Source organism: Vigna radiata, chromosome 1 (genome assembly GCF_000741045.1).
Source record: "Vigna radiata var. radiata cultivar VC1973A chromosome 1, Vradiata_ver6, whole genome shotgun sequence".
Lineage (NCBI taxonomy): Eukaryota > Viridiplantae > Streptophyta > Magnoliopsida > Fabales > Fabaceae > Vigna > Vigna radiata.
In genome coordinates this window covers 4,350,129-4,361,536 of record NC_028351.1, presented here as the reverse complement: position 1 = coordinate 4,361,536, position 11,408 = coordinate 4,350,129, and the positions used below count along the sequence as shown (strand labels likewise).

Sequence of the window (11,408 nt, the reverse complement as noted above, 5' to 3'; positions counted from 1 at the left end):
AAACTAAGTGGCTAATAATAGCTACGTAGAATATGATGAATAGCGTATACAACTTAGTAGAGGTGTGTCCTTAAACTTTCAAAGTCTCAAGAAGCTGTGTTTCATAGTTCTCTCAAACTGTTATTCTCTTACAATATTTCCATTTGACCTTTCTGAGATTAAATTCCTAAAGCAACTTTGTCTCGCTGGTTGCTCAAAGTTGGATAATTCCCCAAATTGAGGACACGATGGAAGAAAGATCTAGCGGTGCTCATCTTAGACAGCACATTCCTTATACTCTTTTACAACTCCTCAATGGAGAAAGTAAACGTTAAAAAAGCTTTTTCTAACCTTTTAATGTACCAACTTGTTGTATGGAGCTGTAAAACCAGAAAATTTTATTTGGTTAACGTGGAAGAGTGAAGATGATAAGAAGTTATTTGTTGTTCTTTGTTTGTTCACTTTGAGACACCTTGTTTCATTTGAGTGGTGAATTATAAAAGCTGTTGGGGAGTGATGATTAATTCTTTATAAGTATAGTTTGACAGTAAAGTTGAAGATAATTTATTTGAATTTATATAATATACATACGATTTTTTTAAGGCTATACAAAATATTTAATAATAAAATTATATGAAACCCATTATACTTTACAAGAAAAAAAAGTGTAAATTAAAAACTCAATCTCAATTACATGTCTTTATAGTAAAAATAAATCACATAAAATTGGAAAATAAATTATTAAATAATTAATACCCTACTCATAATTTTTGTAAATATTAAATGTAAGGACTTATTAAAAAAAATGAATCAACTTCGATATGGTCACGTGGCAGCGCAGGGTAGGTTGGTCAAATATTAGTAAATTAATACAGACTTAATACACTAAGTTTACTCATTTTCTGAAGAACAATCCTTCCTTTCTCAACGTTTTCCTTTCTCTGCTGTCTCCCCTTCTCAACTCAAGTTCTAACCATAAGCTTGTTAATTTGAAGTTGTCTAGGCAATCAGAATTTCAAGATCAACACTTCTAACCGATCAAATCATTCATTCTTCAACTGGTAAGGAAACCTCCTTTCTTCCCATTCACTTAGGGTTATGGTCATGCAACAATCTGGTTGCATGTGCCCCATTTCACTTTCTTCAAATTTTCCAATTCTAATAAGTTCTTAAATTTTGCATTCTATCACCCAATGGTGATTTGTAGGGTTTTCTAATATTTCCAGAGGCAAGAACGTATAGTTGAGGGTCCTAGAGTTGAGCTGTTCCACGTAAGAGGTAAGGGAAGCTAGGATTCTTATTACTGTTTTGTGTAATCTTTGGTTGCTTGAATTGGGTTTTGTGTATTTATGTTGATATAGTGCATGAGAGGCTGTTTTGATGATTTTACTGTTGTTTGAAGTGGAAATCTGTGGTTCTTATATATATGAACACGTTGTGATGGTTGATTGTGGTATGCACTGTGAAATTTATGTCTTTGAACTACTATAAGGTCCTTGAGATGATGAAATTGAGTAACTGAATGCATGCAAATCTGTTTAGTGGCAAAAAGGGGCTATTTAATTGAGTTTGTACTGATTTAAAGAGGATTGAGAGGAAGTGAGGTGGCCAAATTGGATAAGAAGGATTGAAAACTGTTTTAGGTATTTAGTGTAGCATAGGTATGGTACATATGACTTAGTAAGAGTGTCAGATTAATCAAAAACAGTCACAAAGTAGTGAATCTATTTTTGAATCCATAGGTTGATGAAAGTTCAGTCTTAAATTTGAATTCGATGCATAATTACTAGAAATTGTTGTTACGAACGTTCTTGGACACTTAGGTAAGTTAAATTCATCGTATACTTCTAATTAGAGGTGTTAGAAGTTAGGTTAGAGGGTTGGAAATGGGTTGGAGGGGCGTGAACTGCAAAATTATGCAGAATTCGTGCTGCAAAGTCTTCAGATTCGCATAGCGCACCAGGAGGGTGCGCTAAGCGAAATTTTCTGGGCCTCCCTCACTGCTTAATTCGCACAACGCACCAGGAAGGGTGCACTAAGTGAATTTTGTGCGGCAGATTGAGTGTTTTTGGTGTTTTTTACGTTTTGGGAGTTCCGGACGTTCTTTAGGTCGTTCTGGGGATTTTTTACCCTTCCAGAGCCATGGGTGAGGGTCTTCAAGTTGTTTGAATCACTTAAGTATTTGTAATTAAAGGTTATAAAGAAATTTGTGTTAATAAGTGATGTTTCTGTGAAAGTATGTAATGTATGAGTTATTTTTATGACATGGTTGATGTTGTATGATGTGTATATGACTTAGTATAGCATCGGATGTACTTATACAATTTTAACATGGTACATTATTGTTTCAAGAGGAATATCATGTGATTTAAAGTGGTTAGATTGAATATGAAAGTAAGATCTTTAGGTGAGATCATTTAGTGTTTAGAATGAATGTAAGAGGCTTCCATATGGGGGGTTATCCCTAACACTCTAACGGTTTTTCATTCTCACTTAGAGAGGATTAACGCGTGTGGTGAGAGTTGTGGGAGGTCCTAGTGATAGGCGCTACCACTGTAGGTCTGTCGCGCGGTAACGGACTTACACTTGTGTGTGGTAAGGTGAAACCTATCGGCAATGGCCTTGCAAGGCAGTAGAGACCACCACAAGTGCATAACCCGTCCCAGCTCTACATACATTCTAAGTTCGGTCGAGTCTAGAGGTCTTAACATGGTAGGATAATTGATGTGATTACTGATAATGTCTTGTATGCTGATATGTTGATATGTTCTGTATTGTATTGATTCGACTTGCATAAATTGGTTGGTTTGTTTATAGAAACCTAGCTTACCCTTGCATTCGTATGTGTTGTATGTGTTTGCCTTCTTCCTTGCGATGATCATCCAATCCTTTGAATGTGAGCAGAAACTAATGATGTGCCACTGGAGCAAGCATTGGAGACTAAAGAGGACCCAACTCCTAGTTCTTAGGACATCTACTAGTTCTTATTTTAAATAGTCTTCCTTATTTTGAAAAGCTTCAAGCTTTTATTTAATCATGATCTGTATTTTGAAATACTCTTAGATATCCTAAACCTTTATTCAGTTATGTATTTTGGACAACTATTAAGCTTGTACTTAAGTTTTAAAATGTCCAGCCTTAAATTGATGACTGTATGCACCTAATACTGTTATCTAATACTTTAACTATGTATATATGATATTTGGGATGTCACATTAAATATGATTTGTCTTTTTAATATTATTAAAGTATAAATTTAATAAAAATATGATTTGTCTTTCTAATATTATTAAAGTATAAATTTAATAAAAAAATATTTAACTTTTATGACCGTTTTTTATTTTAATTTTTTATACAACTTTTATATAATTTTTAATAATATTTTTTATTATAATAATTATTATAATATTTAATTTTTAGTTTTATTTATTTTTTATTATCATGAAAAGAGGATACGGGTACAATGGGGACATATGTCCCTTAGTTTCTGCATCTATTAGTGATATAAATTTAGAGTCATAATTATTGTGTAAATTCTTGACTCTTCAATTGATTCAATATTTTTTTTTTCTCAGTTGCTAGAGAACTACTGCTATATTTTTTTCAAAAAGGATATTTCCAACTTATTATTATTTTGACAACTTTTTATAAAAGTAAAATGATTCTATAGAAAGAGAATTTTTGTATTTTAAAACAAGAAAGATGGTAAAATATAGTGAAAGGGAATTTTCCTTATTTTTTTTTTTTATCTATGTAGAGATATTTTGAGAAAATTAAATGGCTTCTCCAAAAAGTTGGTTTGCTATTTATTATGTGCCAGAGCAGCAGAATTGACTTTTGGGTAGAAATGGTAGAAATATATACTTTGGTTTCTATCTGAGAGTATACAAATTTTTAGAATCCAGAGCATTGAGAATTGCAGAGAAAGGAGAGAAAATAGATTTCGATGGCAGAGAGTTCTTCATCATTCGATGTGTCCACTTCTCCCACTAGCTACGATGTGTTTCTCAACTTCAGAGGAGAAGACACTCGTGAAAACTTCATTAGTCACCTTTATGCAGCGCTGGAGAGGAAGCACATCGAAGTATATATTGATTACAGACTAAAAAGAGGCGACGAAATTTCACCTGCACTGCAAACTGCAATAGAAGAATCAAAGATCTATGTTCTGGTTTTCTCCGAAAACTATGCATCTTCAACGTGGTGTTTGAATGAACTGATTAAGATACTGGATTGCAAGAAGAGATATGGAAGGGATGTGATACCAGTTTTCTACAAGGTGGATCCATCAACTGTCAGGAAGCAGGAAAAGAGATACAAAGAAGCATTCAAAGAGCATGAACTGCGGTTTAAGGAAGACATGGACAAAGTGCAAGGATGGAAGGACGCTCTAACCGAAGCTGCTGGACTCTCTGGCTGGGATTCAAACGTTATCAGGTCATTATATTTCTTACATCCACTTTTAAGATAATCTGAATCTCTTTTCATTTACTAAAATTGTGTTGATCTCATCATAGCTTAAGTGTTTCTTTTTTTTTTCATTTCTCTTAGTCGGTCATAGATCTCTGACCATATTCCATGTTATAGTTTAACTTTGTACATACAATACAAGTTTGCTCTCTTATATCATAAGTCAGAAATACTTATTGTAGAATTTATGTGATCTTGATTTGAAACTTCTAAACCAACCAAACTAATACTCCAAGATAAGATCAAACCCTTTAATTAGATTCTTTTAATTTATTAGATATTTAATTTATTTATTTTTATCTATAACTCAAAACTTAAATCCATACATGAATCTATTCAATGATGTTCACTCTTTTCACTCTCTAAATTTCTTTTTGTAATTTAGTTTAGTTTTTATGTTTGAATACTTAAATTTTATTTCCTAAATCATCGTCAGGCTAGAATATGTTCTTGTTGAAGAAATTGTGGAAGATATTTTGAAAAAATTGAATTGTTATTATGTCACTTACGATCAAGGAATCATCGGCACTGAAAAACATATTGAAAGAATTCAATCCTTGTTGCATCTTGAGTCATCAGATATTCGGATCGTAGGAATTTGTGGCATGGGAGGAATAGGAAAAACTACCATTTCTGAGCAATTATATCACACATTGGCAAAGCAATTTGATTCCCACAGCCTTATTTTAGATGTTCAAGAAAAACTACAACGAGAGGGAATAGACAATATCAGAAGAAAATATCAGTCTGAACTTCTAAAGGAAGCATCATCCACTCGTTTATCATATTACAATGAAAGGATCAAACGATCAAAGGTCCTACTCATTCTTGATGATGTGACCGATTCAACTCTACTTAACAAATTAATAGGAGAACGTGATAGCTTTGGACAGGGCAGTAGAATCATTATGACCAGTAGAGACAGACAAGTGCTTAAAAATGCTGGAGCTAATGATATCTACGAACTTAAGGAGTTGAATTTTTATGATTCTCTGAAACTTTTTAATCTACATGCTTTTAAACAAAATTCTTCAGAAGAAATTACTTACATGGACTTGTCAATAAAGGTGTTGAGATATGCAAAAGGGATTCCGTTAACTCTCCAAATTTTGGGCTCATTGCTTTATGGAAGACAAAGAGCAGAATGGGAAAGTCAGTTGCAAAAGTTGGAAAAGGGCCAAGATGTTGAAACTTTTAATGTATTAAAATTAAGTTATGATGGGCTTGATGAGGAGCAGAAGAACATATTTCTTGAAATAGCTTGCTTTTACAGGGGACACAACGAGATTGTGGTAGTAGAAANACTANANGANTGTGGTTTNTCTTCTNNNATTGGAATGNATNTTCTCAAAGATANATGNCTNATATCTATCTTGGATGGTAGAATTGTGATGCACGATCTAATACAAGAAATGGGTCAAGAAATTGTTCGTAAAGAGTGTCCTCAACATCCTGGAAAACGTAGCCGATTATTCAAGGCTGACGAAATTCATGAGATTTTAAGAAATAACAAGGTATGTTCTATTGTTACTCAATTGAAAGAGTCACGTGGATTTATGTTATGATAAATTGATAACCATCTAGATGTTATTAAATAGCTTGCAATGCAACATTTATGTTTAGTTTTTTTTTTTTCTTTTTCTAATTGCATTGATACTTTCAGGGATCAGATACAATACAATGTATATTACAAGATATAGACGAAATGGAAGGAGTTAAAGTACATGCAAAAGCTTTCAAAAAGATGAACAATCTTAGGATGCTTATGTTCTATTCTTATTCTTGTTCTTGGTATCGAGATGTGTTTCTTGAGTCATCTCTAGTAAGTCTGCCAGACACTTTGAAGATTCTTTATTGGTTTGGTTTTCATCAAAAATCTTTATCACGGAATTTTTGCTCACAAAATCTAGTGAGACTCGAAATGCCATATTGTCATCTTGAAAAACTGTGGAAAGATCAGGTATTTTACATTATTTATGTTCCTTTGTATTTTAGGCTTTTAAAGATAAAAATAAATTCTAGAATTATGTTCTCTACTTTGTACATCTACATGTTTTCACCATTCCTGTGTGCCTTTCACATTATTCGTTTTATATTGCTTTTATTAGAACCACACAATTGTACTTATATTATTAGAATCATGTTAGCATGCTTCTAAAAATAGTAATAAATCAAATAGTATGGAGAAGAGTTTGCATACATTTTATGCATATAGTCTAATGTTCCATGATTGTATATCTACCCATATTATTGATGATAGATATCTCCCCGTATGGTCTGACATGCATTAGATAATTCTTTTCTAAGTTTTTTTGTCTGTTATATGTTAGGGTCTTTCTATAGAATGTTTTCTTACTTTATAAGGGAGATATGTGGGTAGTCTCTTCTAATACATAAAATCTATGTTTTTATTTTATTTTATTTGAAATGCCCCCATTAAATATTATTATGCTTGCTTATAACTACCATATACATTTACTAAAAAGAATTATCATATTCTAATTCTAAATTCTCAAAATTATTTATATATAAATATACTTCACAAAAATATTAGTAAATACAATATTTATAATTTAGTTTTGTACAAAGTACGATTTTTCACACATTCACACTGAACTAATAATTTAAGTAATCACACCATATGGGATATAAATTAGTCAAATTATACTCTCACACCAAATCACATAACAATAAATTACACTCAACTTTTTCTACAAGACTTATTAAATTTGTTTTACGAGTCACTAACACTTAAACATATTATATATAAATCATCCTTAGTTTCTATGTCAAAATAATTCTTTATAATAATTTGATAATCAAACCTCCTTCGACTTTTCGTTACTTCATGCTTTAAGTTTTAATTGTTGTGATCATATTACTGTTACTATTGATGTATAAAATATTTCTTTCTAATGAGTTCTGTATTTGATACTTAGACTTATTTGGGGTCCCGATACCATCTTAGAAAAAGTATAAGTAATATTTATTATATGTAAATAATTATAATTTAGTTTATGTAAATATCAGTAACAAGGCACGAATAATTTATATATATATATATATATATATATATATATATATATATATATATATGTGTGTGTGTGTGTGTATATTTTTTTTATTTTTTTTTCAAATTTGATTTAATACTATTTATGATTTATGATTTGTAAGTAATATTAGTGGGGGATTTTAAAAAAAGATTTTAACGGTGTGAAAATTGATGTAAAATGCTTGAAATGCTAAATATAAAAACTATACTAAAATTAAAATAAATTATTTTTATTTATATATTAATTTGTATTTAAAAAAAACATTCGTAGAGCAAGGCCCTCAACGATTGACATAGAATCTACCTAAGGTTCAATTTTAACCCTGACAACCATTTTACTTTGTCAATTCGTTGTTCGGTTAAGATGTTAAGAGTAATGTCGTTCTCATTAAAATTCTTACATATATTTTTATGAGAAAGAAGCATAGAGATGTAAGAAGATAAATAAAGATAAGGAAAAAGTTTCTTTTTTTTGACAATTTTTTGACAACGCATATATGACAGTTTATGATTGGTCTATTTCAAATATTTTTTTAAACATAAATTCAGACTAATAAAATGATGATACGCGTCCTGTTATCAAAAAGTTGTTAAAAAAGAGTTGTGAAAATATCATTGTCATAAAGATAAATAGTTGATACATACATGATATAAAATATTTCCACATTCTCATCTATTATTATAAATTACAATCATTATCAATCCATAATAAGTTTAGGTTGAAATTATTAGGATGTAAATTTAAATAGGGAACAAAACATGTTAATTTTTGTGAATTTTTATAATAACTATCAAATTATATAGCCACCCATAATTTGGCTAACTCAGAGTGTGATCTTTATAACAGTGGTATTTATGTAAAATACACAGTAAATAGATACTGTAACTAAGAGTTTACCTAATAAAAATAGATAAAATTGCTTAAAACTTCATTTTAGTTTTACTTTATTACCTGATTCATTTCCTTTCTGTGGCAGAGTTTACCAAAGTTGAAAAGGCTCAACTTGAGTTATTCTCAGAAACTTACTAGAATACCAGACCTTTCCATGTCACCAAATATTGAAGAAATAATTCTGAATGATTGTTCAAAGTTGATTAAAGTTCACTCTTCCATATTACTCACCAAGCTCACTTCTTTACGTTTAGATAAATGTTATGATCTCAATAGTGTAATTGTTCCCAGCAATATTCTATACAGATCACCAGGATTGATTCTTCTTTCATCGTGTGAGAAGCTTAAAATGTTTTCAACCAGTGTACCTAGATTTCCTCATGTGAAACTGGAGCGTCAACGTGGAACTATCTCAAGATCCCTTCTTATGAAACCGGAGTATAAACCTGGAACCGTCTCAAGTTTCCCTCGTTTGATACGGCGGTCAAATAGACGTAGAGCTTTCCCAAGATCCTCTGTTAGGAATGGTCTGGGTGAAGGTACTTGCTATTGGCCGTGTAATGATACACATTATCCTCTCTCAAAAATATCCTTTCTCAGGGAAATTTTCTCAATTATTTTTGTGAAATATGAAGAAGAAAAAGAAGTGATTAATGATAATATATACGTATATGATGAAAGTCCGGTACAACTCATTGGAGGTGTGCCCTTAAACTTTCAAAGTCTCAAGAAGCTCTGTTTAATAGATCTCTCGCACTGTTCTTCCCTCACAATATTTCCATTTGACCTTTCTGAGATTAAATTCCTAAAGAAACTTTGTCTCAGTGGTTGCTCAAAATTGGAAAATTTCCCCGAGATTGAGAACACGATGGAAGATTTAGCGGTTCTCCTCTTAGACGGCACAGCCATACAGGCACTACCTTCATCCTTGTGGCGTTTGGTAGGGCTTCAAGAACTGAGTTTGCACTGTTGCAGGAATCTTGAGATAATTCCATCTTCCATTGGAAGCCTCACGAGACTATGTAAGTTAGACCTTACCTTCTGTGAATCACTTCAATCTTTTCCAAGCACCATTTTCAAATTGAAGTTGAGGAAACTTGATTTCTGTGGTTGCTTGAGGCTGAGGACCTTCCCAGAGATCATGGAGCCGGCACAAAGTTTTGCTCACATAAACTTAACAAAAACGCTTATCAAAGAACTCCCTTCCTCGTTTGGCAATTTGGTTAATCTTCGATCCCTGCAGCTCAACAATTGCTCTGATCTCGAGTCACTTCCAAACCCTATTGTTAATCTTAAGCTTCTCTGTAAACTTGATTGTTCCGGGTGTGCCAAATTAACAGAAATCCCAACTCACATTGGTCGCTTGTCTTCATTAATGGAAATGTCACTGAGAAAGAGCGGAATCGTGAACCTTCCCGAGAGCATGGCTCATCTTTCAAGCTTGAAATCGCTTGATTTAAGCGATTGTGAGAAGCTTGAATGCATCCCACATATTCCCCCATTCCTAGAACAACTGGTGGCATTGGATTGCCTATCCATTAGAAGAGTGATGACAAATTCTCTTGTTCCAAACCTCTCAGATTCAAAGGAGGGTGTCTTCAAATTTCATTTCACCAATGCCCAACAACTGAATTCAGGTGCTCGTGCAAGCATTGAGGAGGATGCTAGGCTTAGGATGACCGACGATGCATATGAGTCTGTGTGCTTCTGTTTTCCAGGGAGTGCAGTTCCTCATTGGTTCCCTTTTTGCAGCGAAGGACCTTCACTGACTATAAATCAAGATTTAAGTTTCTGCAGCGATGACAGACTCATTGGTTTCGCTTTGTGTGTGGTTTTTGGAGTGTTAGATACGAATGATATCAAAGGCAGGCGCGGTTCTTTTGTTTACAACCTAAAATTTGAATCTGATGATAATGGCACACAGATAATTCCAAATAATGATGTGTTAAAAAACTATTTCACATGGGATTGTAATCACAGAGTCCTTGATAAAGATCACACATTTATATGGAAATTTAACTTGGAGAGTCTAAGGAGGAGCGGCATGAACCTTAGGCTCAGTGATGCTTGCAGCTTCACTTTTGAGATCAGTCCATATGATTATAACTTTCAGTGGCCAGATTACGACTCAGTTTTGAATGAGTTAAGATCAGTTGTGACAATAAAAGAATGCGGAATGTGCCCTCTTTATAGCAGCCGAAGCAATGTTGCAGAATCTTCAAGCTAAACAAAGGAAGATAGGAAGAGGAAGGCAGAAAGGTACTTAGTGGGCTAGTCTCTTGCTCTTCTGCTAATTGGTCTTCAGTTGGTGAGTGTGGCTTATCACCGATACTTGTTAATTACAAGTTTCAAAACGTTCAACTTTTATTATGAATTTCTCATTTTTAATTTTTAATTTTTATTTTATTTACATTTTCAATGGCATTTTGCAGGTGGGTTCCTTCAGTAGTTGACAAGATTTCTAAGATATAGTTTGATGTCCACGTTGTGTTGATCCGTTGTCCCAAAGTTGTATTTTCTTGAAACTGTTCATTTATCGGCTTGGTTAACTTCTTTAGCATATTTGGCTTTCATGTGCAGCGAAGGCATTATGAAATCTTGAGGAGCTGCATTGCATTTGAAAGGGTATTTCGTAAATGGAAAATGTTTCTTTTACACTCCAAACTTAAAAAATTCCAATTTTACGACAGCTACTGTTTATGTCAATTGAATATCATATCATAGTATTTGGTTTGTGCATGGAACTGTAAAACCATAAAATTGTTTGCTTGGTTAACGTGGAAGACTGAATATGATAAAAAGTTATTTGTTGTTGATCTTCGTTTATTCACTTTCAGGCATCTTCTTTCATTTGAGCAGTAACGTATAAAAGCTTCTAGGATGTGATGGTTAATTCTTTACATATGTAGTTTGACAATAAAGTTGAAGACACCATTGCAACTCCATAAACTAATATATCATAAAATAATATTATAAGAATACCAATCAAATAACAATTGTGATAACTTCATATAA

The 11,408-nt window shown here is 32.6% G+C and overlaps 1 protein-coding gene across 1 annotated transcript; it reads left to right on the top strand.

The window, feature by feature from the left end:
- Window positions 1-3,869: 3,869 nt before the first annotated feature.
- Window positions 3,870-11,168, top strand: LOC106772846 (TMV resistance protein N). The gene is made up of 5 exons (XM_022782114.1): window positions 3,870-4,416; window positions 4,886-5,963; window positions 6,113-6,409; window positions 8,479-10,701; window positions 10,826-11,168. Exons 1-4 carry the CDS (start codon window positions 3,926-3,928, stop codon window positions 10,618-10,620), a joined length of 4,008 nt encoding a protein of 1,335 aa, XP_022637835.1. The 5' UTR covers window positions 3,870-3,925; the 3' UTR covers window positions 10,621-10,701; window positions 10,826-11,168.
- The last annotated feature ends 240 nt before the right edge of the window (window positions 11,169-11,408 follow it).